General features: G+C 41.2%; 1 protein-coding gene across 1 annotated transcript in view; it reads right to left on the bottom strand.

Annotated features, from left to right (window-relative positions):
* Positions 1 to 7,697: 7,697 nt before the first annotated feature.
* HTR4 (5-hydroxytryptamine receptor 4) overlaps positions 7,698 to 23,185 on the bottom strand; it is a gene marked incomplete at both ends in the record, with an annotated part of 133,790 nt that continues 118,302 nt past the window's right edge. Inside the window, one exon of the mRNA XM_079703275.1 lies at positions 7,698 to 7,788. Coding sequence (XP_079559401.1) covers positions 7,698 to 7,788 — 91 coding nt within the window. The remainder of the gene's footprint in view (positions 7,789 to 23,185) is intronic.

Raw genomic sequence — 23,185 nt, 5'->3', positions numbered from 1 at the left:
TTTAAATTATATAACCTCATAAGTTAGGTAGCATTAACACCTCTATTTTACTCACAAAGAAACTGAGGCTCAGAGAAGTTAATTAACTTGCCCAAAGAAACACAGCTGGCAACTTAGGAAGCTAGGATTCAATACAATCAATACTTTTTTTGAGAATTAAATGTTATAAGATATGTCAAGTGTCAAAGTAGTATTGACATAACTTAGGTGCTCAATAAAGTTGTGTCCCTTTACCATCTTAGAAGGGAAAGTGTCACTATTGCTTAGAAAATTCATGAATTGGAGAAAATAAAGAGACATTTTAGGCGTTCTGTAACAAGACACTGAATCAACTAAACTCCATTTCCTGCCCACTCTCATCATGTAAATCTTCTCTGACTCTGTAACCAAATACTTTATCATTTCCAGCTTCTCCTGAATAGTGTTCATAGCCTGCCCTTTTCTGGATCAGACAACTGACATAGAAATAACCACTGCCTGCCACCTTCACCACTTTCCCACCTCTGGTTTCTCAACACCCTTTCCATATGTCTCTACATGCAGCTTTGGAATTTCAAATGTCATGGAATCCAGAGTAATAATAGTAATAGCTACACTTCAGTGAATGTGTATGCCAGGGACTATGCTGCACTGTTTATAAGCTTTAATCCACTGAATCTTACAACAACACTCTACAGGATGGGCTATCGCTATCCCTATGCAAAGAAGAAACTGAGGCTCAGATAGTCACGAACTTTTCCAAAGTCACACACAATTAGTAACTGGAAAAGCCTGAATCTAAACCCATATCTATCCAATGACAAAGCCCAAGCTCTTAACCACAAAAAGCTTCTCAATTTATAGATTCAAAACTTAAGCCAGAGAGGGACAGGAACATGTGCAAAGTCATACAGCAAGTTAGGATGCTGGGGAGAAAGGACGCATTTCCTGACATTGCTTGAGCATGCTCTATCATACCCTAGCCTGAGTAACTCCACTGTGTCCATTCCACATCCATGGCCTGGACTATCACCCATCATTCACTCCATGCTCTCTGCTGTGTCAATAAATACCATTATTGGTGAAATGGTAGCCAATGTTCTCTAGGATTATACAACATCAAGTAACTCACACTTCACTACCACATTCTATAAATATAAAACTTTAAGCTTAAGTTATTTTTCAATAGACAGACATGAATCAAAAAAGGGGGGAAAACTTGCCATAAATCACGGAAATAATGGTATTTTAAAACTCCAATCTTCTTTGCTACTTGCAAGAAATATGATAAACATCTTGATTTTATTCAAAACTGTCACAGAAAGATTTTCTCCTTATCAGAAGGCTGCAGCTTTTGCAGTGGATGGAGTAGTAAAGAGCAGAGCGGCAGTGAGATTCGAAGGCTGAAAGAGCTAAGCTGGATGGTGCAGTGCAGATGCTGTAAACAAAAACTCCAAATTCTTCCAAATAAGTAAATTCAGTGAATTTACTGGATAGCTTCATTGTATAAAAACCTGTGATGGGCACAAGAAAAAGGGGAAAAAAAGATGATCGGTAAGAATTGGCTCCTGTTCTCCAGGAGCTCAAAATCCAGGATCCAGGAGGGAAGTTCAGAATAGGCATCATTAATGAACCACACTGAAAAGCATATGAAAATGTCATAGCAGAAAACAAAGTACTTTGGGGATTGGAATAGATAAAAAAAAAACTTCATGCTGTCTTGGAGGGTGGAAAAGACTTCAAGTAGAAGGTGGCATTTGAGATAGACCGCGTAAGAGATGCTGGGAGACGTACGCCCAAAGGAAAGAATAGAAGGACCAATAAACTGAAGGTGAAAATGCAAAGAGCAAGCGAGGGGAACGCGGAGCAGACTGCCTGCTTTGTAGGGATAAAGAGGAATAACCAGAGGCAAAACTCTAAACAGTAGACTTAGAAAACTATGGACAGCCCGGATCTGGTTGGCAATAAGGAGTCCTTTGGAGGTTTTGATCCAGGAAATGTCATGCTCAAAATTGTGTTTTACAGCCTAACTCCCCAGTCCAGATGAAGATAGCATCAGCTGTAGAAGGATGGAGATAAAAAAGTGCACGAGGAAAATCTACTGATTATATAACCAGATTGAACTTCCTCTAATTTCTGATGAAATGAATAGTTTTATAGGAGATCACTTTCTGACTACTCAAGAACTGGTTTTTACTCCCAATTAGGTGCTACTGGAATTAGCATATGTAAAATCAATGAAGAATCACTGTATAAATGCATCTTCATTTGTTTACAGATAGCCAATACTCCACGGAGAAAGAAGGGAAGCAAAAGGAAAAAGACAAGGAGAGAATTCATCTGTTTCAAGGATGGTTCTTGGTACTAAAAGGAACAGGCCTCAGGTGGATCAAGTCCCCTCAGCCTTTCTGGGGAGAAAGGCTGGACTTGGCAGGGCCTGGGTTCCATTTCCCCATTTCTGGCTCCAAGTAATCTCTGTTCTTGGGGAAATTCCAGGTTAACTTCCATGTGATGGGAAAATGATACTTACCTTGCAGGGTTTCATTTAAAATGCTTCCCATCAAGCCTGGCCCATAGTAAGGAACTGATGAATGGTAATTAAAGCTACCACAATATTGTCAGTTTTTATGTACTTCTCTGATCCCATCTCCTACCACTTTCCCCACATTCACTGAGTACCATGCACACATGCCAAGCTCATTTCTGCCTCATATTCTTTGCATCTGCTGTTCCCTTTGCCTGACGTAATATTCCCCCAGATTAACACATGACTGACTCCTCTTCAACATTCTTGTCCCCCGTCACAGGGGCTGACCGCCTTGAAGTTTTTCTGACTGCCTCAAGTAACGTCCACACCCCTGCCTCATCTCAATTTTTTTTGTTCTTTATAGCACTTGTGTGTATCTAAACTTGTCTAATTCATATATATATCTCCTTGTTTATTTTCTGGCTCCCAATGAGGGAGCAGAGATCTTATCAGTTTATTTATTAACGGACCTCTGGCAACAGGCCCTGGCACACAGTAGGTGTTTAAAAAATGTTTCTCTGAACATTGACAGAATTAAACTATGTAGCACACAGAAATCACCTAGCACATGGTGAGTACTAAATCAATGTTCATTCCTCCCCCTTGCATGGGTCCAGAGAATGGCTGCTACAAAGTGAAGAAAGACAATTTGGAAGGAAAACAAAAAACGGTGTAGTCATCCAAGGCTAGGCTAGTCGAGTTTCTGAGGTCTAGTTCTCTGCCTTGACACAGCAGATGCTTCACAGGAGGTGAAGGCTCAGGTTGTCATTCTAGATGGATGTTTCAGGAGATGAGGTATTTTCTGTATGCAGGAAGAGGTTCCGTAAATAAGTGGACAGGTGTGATCTCGAGGGAAGTCATCAGGACAAATAGCTCACAGAAGTCTTATGAATGCTTTAGAATAATTAAGAAGGAGGGAAAGCCAAGCACCATCACAGACTTTCAGTGGAGAGTGCCTGGTCAGCTGCCTAGGGTTTTTGGATGGCTTATAATGAGTAGAGATGAGGGACCCAGATCTACCTGTTCCCCATCCTACTCTGACCTATTGCAATGGAGTCCCAGGTAAATTTGTGTATGAAGAAAGTATTTTGATTTGAAACCTAATTCTTGTCCACTCTCTGCATTTCATATGTGAGATGATGGTGGCCCCAAGGACTGAACAGAAGAACTGGGGTGAGTACCCTGCCCCTGACTGCTGATGGAGGTCTTTCCATTGCCCCATACTCAGAAGACTTGGGACCTGGATTTCATTGACATGTACTCTAGGCCTAAAATCCCAGGAGCTCCATGGCAAGGGAGCTGGACTCCAAATCCTAGGTTGTTCATGACACCAGAAAAAGGAGGCACATGCTTAATAACCTCAATTCAAGACCTCTGAATATAGAGTACAACTGTCAAGCTGACTTGAATGGCTCCTATGGCATATGCCCTGAGTGTGGCTGGGTTGAATCCTACCCCATCACCTGCTCTTGGGATGACCCATGTAAGAGAGATCTGTCTTAGCACTTGAGGCTGACAAAGGTGGCAGAAAGCCAGACAGGTAGAATTACATTATCTAGGAGTCCTGGACTTCTGTCTTTACCTTGAGGAGAACCTGATACTGGAGACGAAAAATTCTCCAGCTTCAAACGCCCAAAGCTTCTGAGGAATGAGTTGGGCTACAGAGATTACAGAGAAGCTGCACAGAACTGAGGCATGGAATTGACTTTGGCATTTTATTGTGTATTCAAAATTCCCTTAATAGTTTTAAGACTTTATATTTCCCTCCATATATAATTTCTTAAGCATGTACAGAATGCACAAATATAAACATGTATAATTTATTAACGTTTATCAATAAATAGAAAGACTTTATCAATGAAAAAAACAAGTCTTTGTGGGCTCCTGTTTTTCCTAGAACACATTCTGGGGAACTGCATCAAAAAGTGGATTATTGTAAAGCCAAGGGTGCTTTCCATAGAAACAAATTAGAATCAGGGGTCCTAGTACTTCAGAACTTTAGCTTCAAATAAATCAGAAGCATAACTAACAATTTCATAAAACCAAAAATACAGCCATCATTAAAACTTATAAGCCTTTGAGTTATATAATTAAGTTCCATGTTCTGTATAATGGGCACACATGTACTTTATATGTTTACACAAAGGGACTCAGTTTGCTAGAAACTGTATGAGTGGCCCCACTTGTAATTCTGCTTTATTAAAACTGTAAACAAAATTAAGGTGTTAGCTAAATAACACTAAACGATAATTAACAATAATTTACATAGACTATCAGATTAGGAAAAAATCTCAAAATTATCTGGTTCAGTATCTTAGTAGACTCTTTATGTAACATTCTTGTTAGCTGGTCATTCATGATCTGATTTATGTTGGAGGGTTCTTTTCACAGGGGATGAGAGAGAGAGAGACAGAGAGAGAGAGAGAGAAATTTACAGGGTGGGGATAATTTCGATGACCCAAGTCTTTTTCCTCTAAATAAATGTTTTAATGGCAAAAAGCATTTGAATTCATTCCCTGTGACTCTGAAGTTACATGAAAAATTAGACTCATTCTCACCAAAGTTAGTCTGTAGTCCCCATCTCTCTCCATCCACCTCTTTACTTTGAGAACAACAAAATCCCCTCAAATAAGAGTGTTTGTGATGTATACATTTTCAATGTTTCTGTATTTTGGGTAACCTAGAATAACTAAATACAGAGGGGGGAATTTGGAAGAATGGACCCCAAAAAGATGATCCCTTGGTATTATTTTTCAACATAGAAAGCTCTCTAAATTGGTCCACCTCTTGGTGAAGAAATTCTTAGTCCTTGAGCGCCCAGGAGCATCCAGAGTAACCCAAAGTCATAATAAACAGAATGTCATTTTATGATTTACAGAACATCTTCACAAAAATTATCTTATTTTTCTCCACAGCAACTTCGTGAAGTAGGCAGGAGAGATTGTTTCTGAGGCCAGAGAGGCCCAGTTATTAGTTCAGGGTCACACAGTAAGTCAGCAATTGATTTAGTGCCCATGCTGCTTCTCTGCTGCACCCATCCTTACTGTGTGCTCACAGAGGTTGTGAACAGCGTGTGCAGCAGTCAGACAGTGTGAGTCTCACTGCCAGGTTCAGGGCCTTGGGGCTCAATACCTTGCTGCTCCCTCCTTTGTATTAGAGAAGGATCATCCTCAAAAAGGTGGTTGCCTCCTATGCCCCAATCTCATTAACGGCAGAGGAACAGTGACTTAAAAAAGCACAGGGGATTGGTCCATCCAGAGTCAATGTGCAAGTAAGGACTTAAATGAACTTTCTTCATATATGACGAGAATAGGTCCCCAGATGAATCTGCTCCACTGATCAGTGAGAGCCCCAGCCTACACCAGGAGCATTTCAGCGTGGCGCAGTCTTTCTGAACAGCATTTGGGAGTTCCGAGTCATATTTCTCATTAGAGTCTTTTCCCCTTCCCTAAGGAATGACTTCCTCCACAACAAAATTGTAAGCCTCTGCAGGGCACATAATTTTTTTTTTTTTTTTTTTTGTATTTGGATGGTTTGGGGCAATCTTCTCTTCCTCATTCCAAGTCTCTTTCCAGCCTGGTGCAATTCCATAACAATTCCATAAAGTAAACGTCAATGGAAATGACACCTGACTTCTTAAGCAGCAGGAACAAGGACAGTATGATGAAGTCCTGAGATGCTATCAAATCACAGCCAAGACCAAAGTTGAAACCTCACTCGGCTCTGGGATATGGTGGCGTTTACCTCCCTGGGACCTTCACTCTGGGGCAGTAGGCAAGAGCCATGAACTTAGCTTTGAATGAAAGACATCCAGGTTTATCTGAAGGGCAAGGCTGGCGAGGTCAAGGGTGTAGAAGGCCCAAATGAGGTGGCTAGTTCCTCTGAAACAAAGTCAAAAGGCAGGCAGGCCACACCTTTCTGAGGTAGCTGATGGCTATAGCAGCATCATGTTGTCATAGAAACAGAATGGAATCTTAGAGATCCTCTGGTCCAAACTTCAGTTGACAGATGCAGAAAGTGAGGTCCAGGGATGCAAGGGCATAGGTCACGATCTCCCACATGTTAGGAGTGGAGCCAGGGCTGGAATTCGGGTCCTCTGACTTGAAGTCAAGCACTGTTTTCCACCCCAAGCGCTGCTTGGTTCTGCCTCCTCCACCTGGGGAAACTGCAGTGAGTGACAAGTCTCGGCAGTGTGCACCTCCAATTGTTCTCTCCTTTGGGAGCAGCAAGGCCAGATTCAAGGGTTATAAACTGGTACCATGGGCTTTGCTACAAGCTCGTGGGAAAGATTCCAAAGTCTTTCAATAAACACTATGATGTCGCCAGCCCTGCCCAAGGTGCTTTAGGAGAGGATTTGTTCCAGGAAAGCGAGCATTTCACAGCAGGAGGGCCTGAGGCCATGGCACTGGCAGGGAGTTGTCTGTCTTCAGCTTCCCTCCGAGGTTGCTGCAGAGACTGTTTTCCTCTGAAGGATCTTTGCCCTGTTTCTTCCATGATGAATAAATGGAGCATGTCCTGAAGAGAAGGACTGACATGGACATAAGGTAAAGCAAGTGGAAGTCTGTGACTGATATGGGGGGCTGGCCAGGAGGATGCACATTTGGACCCACATTCTGGGAGGAAAGTGTATTAGTGTCTGGCACAGAGCAGGACAGAGATGAGCTGGTGAGTAGTTTGAACATGGCTGTGACAGACACAAACAAGCAAGAGACGCATGCTTTTGGAACACAACTCTGATCAAGGCAGGTGCAGGGAGGATGTGTTTTGACAGTGTATGTGAGCAGGCACAGCAAAGAAGGAATATTTGCGGACATCTATGACTGAGATAGGACACAGTGAGTGATTGTGTTTGAAACATGAGTGAGACAAACCAGGCACAGTAAGGGGATATATGGGGGACAACAGAGACTATGAAGCCAGGGTGACTATGAAGCCGGGAGGAGGGAGTGCTAGGAAATAAAAAGATCCCTTCAAGGAGGATCTCTGGAGGAGAACCCCCGGTAAACAAGGGAGCCCTCCTGTCCCCTGCCACCTGCTGGAATCCTGGAGGAAAAGCCCGATGGGCATGGGGTGCCTGCACCAATGGATGGAACGCTGGGTGAAGAGAATACCGGGTGCAGTCAGGCACAGGCAGCAGCTTAGGACCTGCTCTTGGAGGGATGGCTGTCTTCAGGGTCACTGCCCCAGGGGCCTAAGTGTCACTGGGCTGAGCAGTCACCAAAGGAGAAGTTGTTGGGGGGTGGGACTGACTCTCCCATTGGCCACCACACTCCACTGCATCCCTAGAGAGGGGAGAAGATCACAGAACCTCAGAGTTGGAATGGACAGATAGGCTGGTGAAAGAGCCCACCCACTGCAGGAAAGCCCCTTGTGCCATGCAAATGGGTAGTTGTTTAGCTCCTGCTTAGGAATCTCCACTGACCGGCCAGGCCATATTATTTTTGAGCAACTTTAGTTATTGGCAAGAGCTTATTAATGTTCTGCCAAAATCAGCCTTCCTACAGCTTCTACCCTGTGGAACTACTATGCCCTCCAGGCCCACTCAAAATTCTTTCCTCCACTAATTATATCCTCCAAGTTTTCTCTTCTCCAGGCTACACATTTCCATTTTCTTTAATAGTTCATTATATATTATGGTTTCCAGATTATTGCCCATAATGGGCACTGTCCTCTAAACACAATCCTTATTAGAATTATCTCTCTTGAAATATAGTACCAGGAAAGAGCCCAAATTTACACAGTGAGCCTGATTTATGTCACATACTTTTCATCATCAATTTAGTTTACTTCTATGAATGCAGTCAACATTAAGTTCATTTCTGACAATGGTTATATGCTATTGGCTTATATGTTAAAGTCATTGCCAACTTTTATCTTTTTGATACAAACAGCTGTCAATTCTTGTGGTTCTTTATTACATTGGTGCAGTTTATTTTTATTTATTTATTTATTTATTTATTTATTTATTCACTCATTCATTCATTTAGCCAAAATATAGGACATGTGTCTCAGTTTCATTTCATTTTATTGATTTGGTATCATTTTAGTCAATTGAGAACATTCTAAATCATAACAATTTCAACATTCAAGATAGGATTATTTAGCACTGACTCAAGCTAGACTTTAAGGATTTTACCAACACATAGGAAGATCAGATAATCTATTGCTACCTAGATTTTTCAGTTTAGTATCATCTGCTTCTTAGATCTTCAATCTTCAGTCAAGAGAAAAAACTACTGATTGAACAGGGCTAAACCAGAGAATTGTGGTACCCCACCACAGATTGCCTTCCCAGCAGACAGGTAACAATCCGTGTGCCTGAGAATGGACCCACCCATGGAAGGTTTTGTGTAACGCCTTGCTGAAATGTCTCTGTCAAGCAGTAAATCTGTCCTAGTAGATAATGAAATTAGTTGGCATGAATTATTTTTTAATGAAACAACACTGACTCTTGCATACAAATCATTTGTATAATGACTGTCTTTGAATTTTGATAAGGTCTATTTCAAGCTATGAGTCTATAGTTTCTGCAGTCTAGCTTTAATCTTTCTTTAAGAACTGGGACAATATTTACTGGTCTCCAGGCTGCCATCATATCCTGAGTCCACAAAAGAGCTCCAGTCCGAGGTCTTATCAACCAGTTCCTTTAATCCCGTGAGAAATAATACATCTTGGCTCAGAGACAGTTAAAAGTTTTCCGTCAATCCCAGGCAGCAACTTTTTCCCTGTGATGTTTTCTTCTTTCCAGTTGCAAGATTATTCTTACTAAAGCAGAATATTCAAGATTTCATCCCTAAATAACGAGAGCTATTTCTGGGTTTTCTACTTGCTCTAAACATACCTTTTGATTCATCTTTGGTTATACATTCCTTCTGCCAGATTTTCCACATGGCATTCTTCAAGTATAAGCTCTCTAGAAAACTCAAGATGTGGCCTAATGTCTTTACATATGCCCCACATTTTAATCTGTTTTATTCACTGAACATATCTATTAAAAGAATGAATGAATAGGAAGGAGGAAAGGAAGGAGAGAAGGAAGGAAGGAAGGAAGGGAGGAAGGAAGAGAGGGAGGGAGGGAGGGAGGGAGAAAGGAAGGGTTTCTCATTTCTCACTGGCCAAATTCCCTTTGTATCATACTTATTACTATCATTATTAGCAACAATAAAAACCACCACTCATTAGGGCAGCACCTGTGTGCAAGGCACTGGGTTAAGTGTGTTATGTGCATTAATTCATGTATTTTAAACCCATTTAACAGACAAGGAAACTGAGTTTCAGTTTAAATAATTTGCCCAAATTTACTCAGTTAATAAATGGCAGAATCAGACTTACATTCCAGTCATTTTTGATTCCAAAGTCTGGGCTCTGAATTGTCCTGATACACTGTCATTCATCATCTTGAGAGAACCACCACTAAGTCCAGTGTTCAGGTTCTGCTGCCTCTAGCATCTTCTTGTCCCACTACGATGGACTCAGGGTAAAAGGAATATGTACATGGGTGTATATTATATCTATTTTTCCCATAGGAAGCCTACAGTATGATGTGTCTCCTCCTCTTACTGAAACACAATGTAACTGGGACGTTAACGTGGGACTCTTTCCTGCTAACCCCTCTTACCCACTAAAGGAACATCTTTGCCAAGAGGTGTATATATTTTCTGTGATTCAGAACCAGGGAGACCAGGTGGAAAAGGAAAAAGAACCTGCAGAGTCAGGAGGAATGTAGCAAGAGCAGAGGAAGGGACTAAGTGAATAAACATAATGAAGAATGAGGAGAGAGGATGGAAGACAAAGCAGGAAGACCTGGGCTAAAGTGAAGCATTGAGTTAGGTAAGTGGAAGGCTCCAGAGCAGCTGGGGATCAAGGAGGAGGCTCTTTGAAAAGTGTTTCCAAAATGTTATATTGGTTCTCTCATATAATCCTTCCAAATATTCAAATAAAGACTGAGATTTCTGCAGAATTGCTATTGGGTGCCTGGTACCACTCTTTTTACTCAGACAACATCAATATAGCCCTTGCCAAGGACAGAAGTCATGAATAAAGGAAAATGGCCCAGCCTCTTAACTCCATGGAGGACTCACAACCAACTCCCTTTAAGTAGGGAAAAAGGAGACTTGAGAATAATGCTAGGGTGATCTTGTATCCTGGTTGGCCTGTGTCAGTCTCAGTTTACACTCCTGTACTAATCTAATTGTTCACAGTTAACAGTTTAATATCATCTGCCTTTTAGGTCTTCATTCAGGATAAAAAGTCATGGTGCAATATGCTGCACCCCAAGAGACCTCAACCCATACAATGAATCACACTCAGGAGGCATGGCTTTAACACTCAGTGAGTCCCTTTCACTTTCAACCGCAAGGCCACCCTACTAACTCAGCAATGTGAACAATAAACCAGAAGACAGGAACTTGGATTCCAATGCCTTTTTAGCCTCCATCCAGGCATGCCTCTGAGGACTCAGTCCCTTTCCTGTGCCTCATTTCCCCCGTTCTTTAAACAAGGAGGATTATCTATAAGATCCCTTGCAGCTCTGACATTCTGGTTCTATGAGGAGCAGAGATGGTGGGTGACAAATACAAACCTTCTTATTGGGTACCAGCTGTGTGTGGGACTGTTCTCCAAAGCTGTGGGTAATTGCTTCAAATTTGGCTTTAATATTCTATTGTTAGTATCTGATACTTTATATTCTGTGTGGAGGGAAGAGGTTTCACTGGAAACAGGGAGGATAATTTTTGGATTTGTATTAAAGAATCTGAAAGACCTCAATTTCTGAATCTGTGAAGTTACACTGCAAAGCTGTTAAATATATCTCGTTAGGATAGGATAGGGAGGGCCTGAGATGCCACAACTTAAAATGCAGTGAGACCACAACTGTCCTTCCTTAAACATATGCTTGATCAGAAACACTGGCAGAGCCGCTCAAAATTTCTGATGCAAAACATCATTAAAAAAGAATCTCTGATATTTTAACAGACTTAAGATGCAGCTTCTTGTTTCAATAGTTTTAGTAAAATCCTCTACAATTTATGAAGTATTTTTGTATCATTTTCCACATTTAATCTTCAACACAAACCTGTAAGGAAGGAAACTAGGTACAATGTAGGGGCATGGATTGATTGCTAGGTAACAGTGGATCTAGTGCTATAAATCAGGTGTTCTGCCTCCCAGATCAGGAATTCTGTCCATTGGGAAACATGGAAGTCATTTGTACAGTGGGAAGAGTTTTGTGATGAAGTTTAATGTTAACGGTTGATGAAATAGAGTTACAATTCCCTTTGTTCCAGAAGAAGAGGGAGGGGGAGGAGGAGGAGGAGGAGGAAAAAGAGGAAAAGATGAGAGAGATCACTAGCTAAGTCATCTTTCAAAAAATTTTTCAGAGACTATGTGCATCAGAATTATCTTGGGTACTTATGGCAAATACAGATTCCCAGGATCCACATCAGACCTCTGACAAGAGGGTGGGAGTGGGGAGGGCAGAAATCTGCATTTTTAAAAAGTGCTCTCACATAATTCTTAGGCACATGGGAGTATAAGATTCCCTGAGGAGGTGAATGTCCAGTTATTCTACTCACACCTGAGGCACAGTTTAGCACTGGACACAGGGGGCAGTAAGAGAAAGGACAAGTGAGTGGGAAGGGCCAGAGCTAGCAGTATGAGACATTCAGCGATTCTGCACAAGGGATCAGAAAGGAAGCATTGACATGCATGCAAAGAGTCCATTTTAGCAAAGTGGACAAGGGGTATTTGTTGGCTTTTATGACACTGATGATGAAATGAGAACAGACTTGGTGATGAATCATGAAAACGAGGTGGCAAAAAACGTAAAGAGATGCACAAAGCAATATTTTTTAAGGTGTTTTTCATGTGATGAAAAAAACAGAATGCTTGGTTACAATTAGCTGATAAAAACTAATTGAACTGTTTATAAACAGTAAGCACACAAACTTGTACTAATTTATCAGTAAATTCAATGGCTCAAAAGGTGATGGCCTAGGCCAGTTTCTTCATTTGTGTTTAGATCACTATCAACCAGAACAGAATACTGACTCTGGAAGATCCAGTATTTCTCAAACATGGGATGTTTTCCACAGGTGATATGCCAAACAAAGAGGCACAACGTTAAACAATCTGAATCACAGTAAGGAGATCCAATACTTCTTTCACTCATTCTGCTCATTTCAAAGAGACGTACTCAGTTTGGCCCCACTCTGACTTTAACAATTCTCTACTACCTAATAAAATGGAGAGCAGGCCTTTGACTCAGAGACTTTGGCAAACAATATTATTAAATTTTAATAGTAAAAAAGTTATGCAAATAATAATAATTTGTTTTGTTTTCATTGTATTTAATTTTAAAATCATCTTCTCTATATGATTTTTCACTTAAGGTCATAATAGAGAGTTTCATTTACAAACAGATTTATTTAAATTAAAAATGTATTTAAAGATAAATAGTAAATAAATAATAGCATGGGCAGAATGTTGATATGGGTAAAAATTGTGAAAATAGCAGGCAAATGACAAAAAAATCCTATCAGATGAGAAAACTTAATTGCAGGGAGCACAGTGTCTTGGCAAGGACATAAAGCAATGCATCCTCAGGGTGGGAACTCTGGGATCTTTCTATTATTTTGTGCTGCTTGCAGAAAGAACCCCAGATAGCTAAATTTGCACAGTTTGGAATGCCTAACCTTGTAGCTCTGGACAAAACATATTCTCAGGGGTTCTTTAATTCCACCACCAGCCTCAGATATGTCCATGTTTCAACATGCTGAAGCGCAAGATCAAGTCAGTACGCATGGCTTATTCTAATCCGAATGCACCTCTATTTCTCAATGTGCACATGTAATTAAGGTCAAACCAATTTCCTTGTGAGGCTTTTTTCCACTGTTTACCACAGTTCCTAAAGGACAAATAAAAGACTGGAACTTTGAGTCTGGGGGATCAGACCGTCTGCCTGCTTCTTCTGCTGAACTATTTTGATATGACAGAACCTAAAAATATGTAGGAGAAAATGCCTTAAAAGTATGGATCTGTGATAATATCAGCCAATATTAATTGAGCATTTATTATGTGTCAGTGATTGTGCTAAACTAATCATGGATTATCTCATATAATTTTCACAACAATCCTATCACATAGGTTTTATTATTTACAGGCTCAAGTTGTGTGGAATGAGGCGTAGTAACTTGCCCAAGTCAAATCATCTAGGGAGAGGTGGAGCCACCAGCTGAACCAGGCAAATCCAACTCAAGAGTCTTATTGTACCAGCTTCACTAAATGTGCACCTTCACTGAACAGGCACCCTTGACTCTTAAGACACTGCAGGTAGGAAATGTCCTGCTCTGGAGAAGCTGTCCAGGTGAGCAGAGGGTGTTTGAAGTGCATAAAATTACTTAAGATCCCACAGGATGAGCTGAGCCTCCAAGAAAAAAGAGAAGCAGGTGTGAGAGCCCAGAGGAGGAAGTGGTTAGCTCCAATATTCAGGGGGTAGGGATCAGGAAAGTTGAGAGAGCTCATATTGGAACTGTGCCTCAAGGAATGAGTAGGCTTGTGCCAGGCAGGAAAGTGAGAAAGAGCATTTGAGACAGCAGAAGTAATCCAGAGGCTGGAGAATTCACTATTTATCTAAGGAAAACTGATCAATCTTGCACGCTTATTGCACAGGGAGTTAGGTCGGGGGAGAGTTGAGGGAAATGAGTTGGAAAACCAGACTGGGTCAGGCAAGAAGGGCTTTATATGCCCTTCACTACCTGCCCTGCAAGTCACACTATATTGCTCAAGGCTATTCTATTACAGCTCAATCCAGCTGGCATTTACAGTTTAAAATCCCACATGTCTGAATGGCCTTAACATCCTCTTAAACGATACACATGAAATAGCTTCTCTCTCTATAGTTATATTATACACATAGTCCCAAAAGAAAACCAGAGGCAAAAAAATTATCATTTGCAACCCAGCCAGTGTCTTGCCTTGGATAATAATAATAAGTTACCCCTCATTGGGAGGAGAGACAGACAACTACCTACTAGATAAGTTGTAGAAGAGATCACTGCATTGGTTGGGATATTTGACCAGATCACTTCTGAAGCCCTTTCCATGTCTAAGAATCAAAAGTTCCGCATTATTTCAAGAGTTTTTAATTAACTAGCAAGGAGCCTATAGCTTAGTGGTTAACAGCAAGGGCTCTGAAATTAGGTGAACATGTGTTAGAATCCTGGCCCACCACTCACCAGCTATAGGACAGTAGCCAAGTTATTTAATCTCTCTGAGTCGCAATTTCCCCATCAGTAAAATGGGGATTTTAATACCTGCTCCATGGATTATATTAAGGATTCCATGAGATGACACATGTAATGCACTTAGCGCAACGGCCGGCATATAAAACCAGTGTTCAGTAAATGGTAGATATTAAGATGACAATAATAAAGATGGTGACGTCTGGACCAAGAAACCAAGTTATTCGTAGGCAACTAGTTATTATAATGACAAGCACACACACACACACACACACACACTCCTTTCCCAAAGTCAGAAACTCTAAGCAGGCAATGAAAATTCACAAATAGAAGAAAAATTCCATTATACCAGCCAGCAAAGGAAATAAAAGTTTGAAAAGAATAAAAGGAACATGAGTAGGCACCAAATATATTTGTTTGTCAGGTTTACCAAAATATAGATTCATCCATTTCTTAGAGAACAAAAAGCTCTCCAAGGACAATTCTAACTGTGAAACGTTTCCAAGAATCTTGTAAAAAATGAGAATGAGAAAATAATTCAGAAATCACTTTGTAAAAAGCAGGTTCTTGGCTCTTTGGTTGAATATAACCCAGAGCACACTCAGATATTTGTTTATATAACCAGAAGCCATCCACCAGGTTTCCTTGCTCAAGGGTTGGAGATGATTTCACAGCATTTCTTGGAGCACAGAAGCTAGAACTTTCTGGCTCACTCCCTTCCCCACAGTTCCCCTATCCTTGAAGTTGAAGTAATTTTCCTTCTCCTTCTGAACGTATTGCTCAGGAACTATCCTGTACCTTATGAGGAGGATATTAGGGTGGTTTTGACCCCAAACCATTTCCCCTCAGACCCAGTTCTGACAATGAACCAGTGTTCCAGAAAAAGAAGCCTTGTCTTCCCAACCTAGTGTTCCTGCTTTTTTGCCTAAGATGATGATTATGATAAGGAGAACACATATATCAATAAGTTCCTTATCCCAGGCTCTATATGTACAGTATCTCACACCAGCCTCGTAACAGTGTTATGAGGCAAGAACCACCTTTACTTCCACTTTTGCACAGGAAGAAACCAAGGCAGCAAGAGGTCAAGTAACTTGCCCAGGATCACGCAGGTTCAAAGTGGCAGGACCTGAGTTCAGGCTCAGGTCCATCAAATGCCAAGTCCTATGCTTTTAGCCATAACACTAAGCTGCTTCATCAGTACTCTGATTTCCTCTAGATTGGGACCCTGCCTTACTACCTTAAGACCAGAGAAGTCCAGGTCTTAACTGTTCCCATGTGAAAAAGGAAGAACATGAAAACCAGGTTGAGGGGATCTTTCTTTAATCTCAGTCCTTCTCCTTACAAATCTTTAAACAGCAATTCCTTTCATATTAAAGCCTCAAAGAACAGAAATTTATCTGGATAGGTGGATATGACAACATTTTTCTCAAACAGGATCTCAGGAATAAAATCAACTGCTTAACCACTAAGCAGGCATCTATAGAACCCAGGAATGGATTCCTCCCTTAGATGTGTCTAAATTTCCTACTAGCCAGATTGCTAGAAGAATCATAAAGGAAAAGAGAATGGTCCCCGCAATTGACAATATCACCTCTGGCACATCTCTTCCCACTGGTAACCTTTCCAGAAGGTCTCCAGCTTCAACCAAACAAAGTGCTACACTGGCTAAAGGAGGTTTTGCTCTCTCTTGTATTTAACTGCACTGTGGGAGGACTTGCGTGGTTCTGTAACTCACACAATCACAAAGAAAGGGTCTGAGAATATCTCCTTTGACCTCCCACCCCTTCCTTGGCCATGTTGACAAATGATCAGTCAATGCTTCCAGTGACTGATGGTCCATCAACACTTCTAAGTGACTGGTGAGCATCCAGTTTTCTCCTTCTACTTTATTAGGAACATCTTAGTAAGAGGATCCGTTCCATTTTGTGCTGGAACATGCATTCTTAAAACTTCAGTCCTTTGCACCTACCTCTTTCCCTTGAGACCATGCAGAACAAATCGGATCCCTCTTTCCCAAAACAGCCTTCAGAGATATTAAAAACAACGCTCATGACCTGAATCTTCTTTGAGTCCTAAACTCATCATCCCCCATTCCTTACATTGTTCTTCACATGTCATGAATTCAGCAAAGAAAATCATGATGTTTATCCTCTCCTGGAGACACTCTAATTTGTCGACACCCAGAATAAGAAGGAGCTTTACCATTTCTATGGGCCAGGGTCAGGTATCATTACAGTGTGGACTAAGCACACATTTACACAGGGATATGGTTTCCTAGTAGGTCTCTTAAGTGTGCTTTGGAGGCAATTCCTTCCTGAACAGCTGCTCCGACTAAATTGGCAGGACTGTGTCTCTGGCACAGGTGCATGCTGTAAGGGAACAAGCTCACAGAGCCTGCCTCGGAGAAAGGGCTTATCTGCAAGGTTACTACTGGCACTCTAACCACGGACATTCAGGGCCCTTCCTCTCAGAAATAATCCCCTTTTACAGGGTTTTTTTCCCCCTTGTCTTGTCTTGGGAGTGGATGTGGGTTAAGAGGAGCCAAAGGACGCAGAGGCTGTGCTGTAGTAGGCAGAGGAAAGCACACACAACTCCTGGCATTGTTCAAAGACCTCTCCTGCCGTCCCCTGGCAGAGGTAAGGAGGTTCTTTGTTGAAAATCCCAGAGGATTGGTTTAGAGCAGGGCTTTTCAACCACAGATTTATTTTGAAATTTGGGACCAGACAATTCTCTGGCGAGGGTTGTCCCATGCATTCTTGAATGTTTAGTAGCATCTCTGGTCTCTGTCCACTGGATGCCAGTAGCATCCACCAGTTGTGAAAAGCAAAAATGCCTTCAGGCATTGCTAAATGTCCCCTGGTAAACAAAACTGTCCCCAATTGAGAACTACCAGTTTAAATCCAGACTATCTCAATAGTTTAAGACATGGAGCTAGACCTAAACTTGAAGCATTATCTATGTGAACTTTCTCATTTTATTGGTGCTGAGAGAAATGACAGCAATCAGTAAGGAATTAGAAGACAGCCTTCCTGCTCTTTCCAGTACACTGATGGTTCTCAATCCTGCTGTACATTAGAGCTCCTAAAACATACGCATTTCTGGTCCCCAACCAGACCAATTAAAATAGGATTTCTACATGTGGAACCCAGGAGCTCCCAGGTGGCTCTAGTGTGCAGCCAGGGTCAAGGGTCAGAGCCCCACATCACACTGCCTCTATTCTTGACCTCTGATAAACCACCTTGAGCACCACTGGAGCTGGGTGTGGTTTGGGGTTTGCCCTGAAGTGTGACATGCACAGTGGGCACCAATCTCAGAGGGCTGGTACATGGAACCCTAAAACCCTAGCAACAAGAGCACCTGCAGAGCCAAAGGGGGAAAACAAATAAACACAGACTGTAACCAACTTGTTCGACAAGTTAGCATGTTTTATGTTGGATCAAAGAAATGCCTCCAGGTAATTTAAAAGCCAGAAGGCATATTCAAAATAACAGTCCCAACTGTTCAGCACAGGGCATGATGTACCCAGGAAACAGGTTTTGTCTCATGTTTAAACAATTATTTATAAACAGTGTGATTAATTTAATTTCATTCATTTCTGGCTTTTCTTCTAACAGAGGGAGCTCTGTGTTCCTTGTTTAAGGAGCAGTGTTTAGAACACAGAGATTTCTATCGACTCATTTCTTAAGAAATGCTTATCAGGAGGCTGAGAAAATAACTGGAGAAGTTGTTTGTTTTAACCAAGATATGAACAACGTTATATCTACAATTATAATAACAACAGTTACAGCAGCTTCCGTGCATGGAGCACTTTCTGTGTAACAGAAGCTGCGCTCAGCTCTGCACATACGTTATCATATTTAACCTTAACAAAAGCCCTAGGAGATGGGTTTTAATATTATTCCCATTTTACAGGTGAGGAAACAGAGGCCTAGAGATGTCTGGTCACATGCTGAAGATTATATAGATAGTAAATGACAGATCTCAGACAGGACTGACATCCAGGTGTCACAGGCTCCAGCCCCTATAGCCATTATGCTACATTGGGTCCGATGCCCCTTTGTTTACTTACCAAAGTTCACGTTCCTCTGAGTCAGAGACAGTGGAAAGGATGATGTTTTAGGCCTCAGCACTTTAGTCCAGCAGTGGGCATCCTGCAGGGCAGCTTAAGCCACTTGATTACCAAACTTTTGCAAGTACACTTTGCAAACAGCACTAACTTTTCTAACCCTGAGTATTTGATGAGGCAAGTGGAGCTCTTCTGATGTTATTCTCACTGTTTTCCTGGTGTGATCTCAACAAGAGCAATGTTTTGTGAGAGCTGCTTCAGGTTGGGATTGGGGAAGGACCGAGGACAGGGCCAGCTTCATGGTTGTGTGACCAAAGCAGTCGCACAGGAACCCAGAGCTTGGTGTAATGTTCTGCTTGTCCTCATCTTGGAATTCTCAATAACTTTATCTTTGAACTTGTGATCTCTGAGGGACAATGAAGCATGCATGTGAGCAGAGATGACACGTGCAATATGAGTGTACACCATAGTTCCTTGCTGCCTCTCACGTTAGTGATGCCCTGTGAGCACAGAATTCTGGTAGACCAACCATACATAAAGAGTTACTAAGACTCAAAGCAAACACAACGTGAAAACATAATGTATATAAAGCATTTTCCTTCTCCCATCGTCTTTCTGTCAGCAGCTTCTGTAACATGCTTACCTTGTATTTGCTGAGTCTTGCTGAATTCCCACAGATCATGGGTCCACTACAATTCTGCACTCATGTTTCCTATCAACACATCTATGACTGAGTAAGCAGACGGCTGGTGGCCCTGAGAGCCCATGTTTTCCATTTGAACCAGAACTTGCCAGATGCAGAAAGGAGGCAGTGATTTTCTAAGAAAAAGGAACCATCAAGGAAACCTACCATGTCTTTTCCACATGCATTGCCTTCCTCTATTAGCCAAGCACTTATGTTGAAAATACTGACATAGAAAGAAAGGATATGATAGAGCAAATCATGGTTCTTTTCTCTTTAGTCCTTCTTCACTCCTCAGTAAGCTGAAGGGAGAATGTTAGTAGAATGTGTGTGTATCAAGAAGTGAAATAAAAACAGTTGTGTTAGTTTTGTGCACTGTCTGGTAAAAATAAAATACATAAGCATGTCTGAACTACAAAATACAATTTGTGTAATCTGTATAATTTTGGTGACTCCACATACAGGTTAAATGCTCTTATTTTTGCATTTAAAACTGTCAGTGCACAATATAAAGACAGATGGTAAATTTTCTGCTAATACTTTAACATTGCATTTTGTTTTTCTACTAGAGAAAAGGTAAATAGCAAATAAAATACATATGACAAGTTGAGAGAAAGACTGAGGAGGAAAGAAAAAGGATTTCCATTTTAATACTTTTAACAGAAATGTGTTCCTGCCCTTTGAACCAGGGGCCCCACATTTTCATTTTGCTTTGGGGCTGTGAATTATGCAGCCATCCCTGGGGGAGACTGGGGGAGAGAAGGCAAGGTCATGCTCACCCAGCCTTGGTTTACCCAGATTAAGTCTGCTTTGGCTCAAAACAATGAGGCAAATGTTGAATCCAATTGTAGCCTCCAAAGTTCAAGGTAAAGGCCAAAAAATGGCTTTTAAATGTCAAACAGCTTTCCAACATTAGCAGAAACCTCTAAGGATCCAAAGTAAATCAAACCTAAATTATTTCCTCATCCATGGGTAATCTTCCAATCTACTAGGTGAAAACCTTTATTTAAATGGGGAATTCTGATGGGGTGAATTAGAAAGTTGGCAAGTGTCTACACAGTGGAAAAACAAAACAAACAAAAAACTATTCCAGTTAAGGAATTAACAAAAAAAAATTTTTAAGTGGTGAAAATTTATTTGAGTATACACTGTCCATGTGAACAATAGGGTCTAGATAGGGTCTGATAAGGGCATCCATTCATTCATTCAGCAAATGTATTAACTGATCAATGTGCTACATACACCCTAGGGGAACTTTTGGGAATAAAATGGATGTTATCTGCCCTCAGGGACTGACAGTCTGACTGGGAGATAGATAATAAAGAAGTAAATAAGACATGAAGACAATTATAAATTCTGATAACAAGAGGCAATAATGACCTGAAAGAATTTTTTTTCCTTCTACTGTTTTTTTGGGGAACCTCATTCTCTTTGCCTCTTTCTTACTTTCACTTTTTCCCTATCTTCATATTTTTCTTTATTGATTCCACATATAAATCTGAATATACTAATCTTATGCATGGAAATGTCAAAGACTTAATATAGCCCATCCACTAGAATCAGTTTATTTATTATTAAGCTCTGGTAGATAACAGGAGTTAATATAAGCATGAGGGAAAATATACATTGTTTCCTTCGAGAGAGATGGTTCAAATTGCTTTAGAGCTGTTTTGTCCATTGGAACTTTTTATGATAAATGAAATAGTCTACATTTGTACTGTCTAATCCAGTAGCCACTTACAACATGTAACTACTGAGCTCTTCGAATGTGGCTAGTGATTACCCTATTGGACAGGGCAGGTCTAGAGACCTCCAGGTCAATGGAAAACCTTTTCATCGGGGGATTGAGGGTGGAGAATGGAGGATGACAGCCAAGAGCCAAGATAGATATGTAAGAAGTTCTTTGGGAAGTGCTTGAAGAAATGTTCAGCCTTCTTAGGAATCAGGTGAGTGACCTAGTCTGAGCAAGATCTAAACTTGGAGAACCAGGGAAGATACTGAAGCCTGGCATGAGCAGAGAAACCCATCCACAAAGCTAAACTTTGCATGTAAACTCTGCTTGTGTTACCTAACTCATAAATAGTCTGCTCTTACAACATACTTATCTCTCCCATGAGGACAGAGCTTTTCAGTTAGGAAAGCAATTGCACATCTATTATCTTGTTTGATTTTCACAGTGAGGTAGTGAGATAGGCAGGATAGGAATTATTCACCCAAGAAGCCAAAACTGGAATCCTCAGTGGATTTCACATAGAGAAAAATCTCCGTCTAAAGTTACTGTCAGCACCCTGAGTCCCTACTCTGCCATGGATCCTCAGAGCTAATCAGCATAGAGACAGCTAAATAGAAGAGAAGCTAGGCCAGGGAAGAAGGAACAGAAGCATTCCTTCACTCCCTTGTCAAGTCTCATGATGTTCCAGGTACTTTACTAGGCTCAGAGGATACAGCAGTGAACAAGACTGGCAAAATCCTTGGCATTTATCCAATGAACAAAGAACTCCAGAATCAAATCCCTATTTAACCCCAAATCAAATCAATATGGCTTATTCCTATCACCTGTCACCCACGTGACTCTGTGTAGTCACAGTCTATATGTTCACACTATGCCTCCCAAGTAGGGAGTATCACTTGGCTTGAAGAATGACTGAGCTGAGGCCAGGCTTCCAAAGGAATATTCTCCCATATTTTACTGGTTAACATCAGATAAAATTATCATGTTTCTTCCTTCTGTCATTTGGATTTTGTACACACAATGTTGAACAGCAGAGATAACAAGGCATCCTTATCTTATTCCTGACTTGAGTAGGGAAGCAGCCAATGTTTTCTCATTAGGGTATTTCTTCCTTTCTCTGTTGTTATGTTTGATGTGAGTTTCCTAGAGTGGCAAAAGTAACTTCTATGAGACTAAGGGAGATGTTGGCAGATGGGGAAAACACAGTTATAGAATCAGGTTAAAGATGTGACAAGGAGAGAGACGCTGGCTCCAAGTTCACTAAGAATCAGTTCATACACAGAATGAATCTGTTAGAATCCATTGCCCACATGCTTGCATTATGCCTCTTTCTTATATATGTGTGCATACGAATTAAAATAGCCCCAAGAAACATTTTTATGACAATAATTCATGTTTGGAAGCTATTTTTTAAAAAGACTATGTAGCTGGGACTTCCCTGGTGGCACAGTGGTTAAGAATCCGCCTGCCAATGCAGGGGACACGGGTTCGAGCCCTGGTCCGGGAAGATCCCACATGCCGTGGAGCAACTAAGCCCGTGTGCCACAACTACTGAGCCTGCACTCTAGGGGCCACAAGCCACAACTACTGAGCCCGCGTGCCACAACTACTGAAGCCTGCACACCTAAAGCCCACGCTCCGCAACAAGAGAAGCCACCACAATGAGAAGCCTGTGCACCGCAATGAAGAATGGCCCCAGCTCGCCGCAACTAGAGAAAGCCCGCGCGTAGCAACAAAGACCCAACGCAGCCAAAAATTAATTAATTAATTTAAAAAAAAGAAAAACAGACTATGTAATGTACATATCTATAGGACAAACTATTTCATCAGCCAGCCAAATGGTATCTTCACTTCTATTTTGATTGTGGGCTGGATATTCCCAAAGAAGACAATTATCCAACAGAAAACAACCAAACACAACTGCAGACATCTCTGCTACTGTGTGTAATTAGTACAA

The sequence above is a fragment of the Hyperoodon ampullatus genome (genome assembly GCF_949752795.1).
Source record: "Hyperoodon ampullatus genome assembly, chromosome: 4".
Classification (NCBI taxonomy): Eukaryota; Metazoa; Chordata; class Mammalia; order Artiodactyla; family Ziphiidae; genus Hyperoodon; species Hyperoodon ampullatus.
Note: the sequence above shows the minus strand (reverse complement) of the source record. Positions and strands in the feature narration are given on the sequence as shown.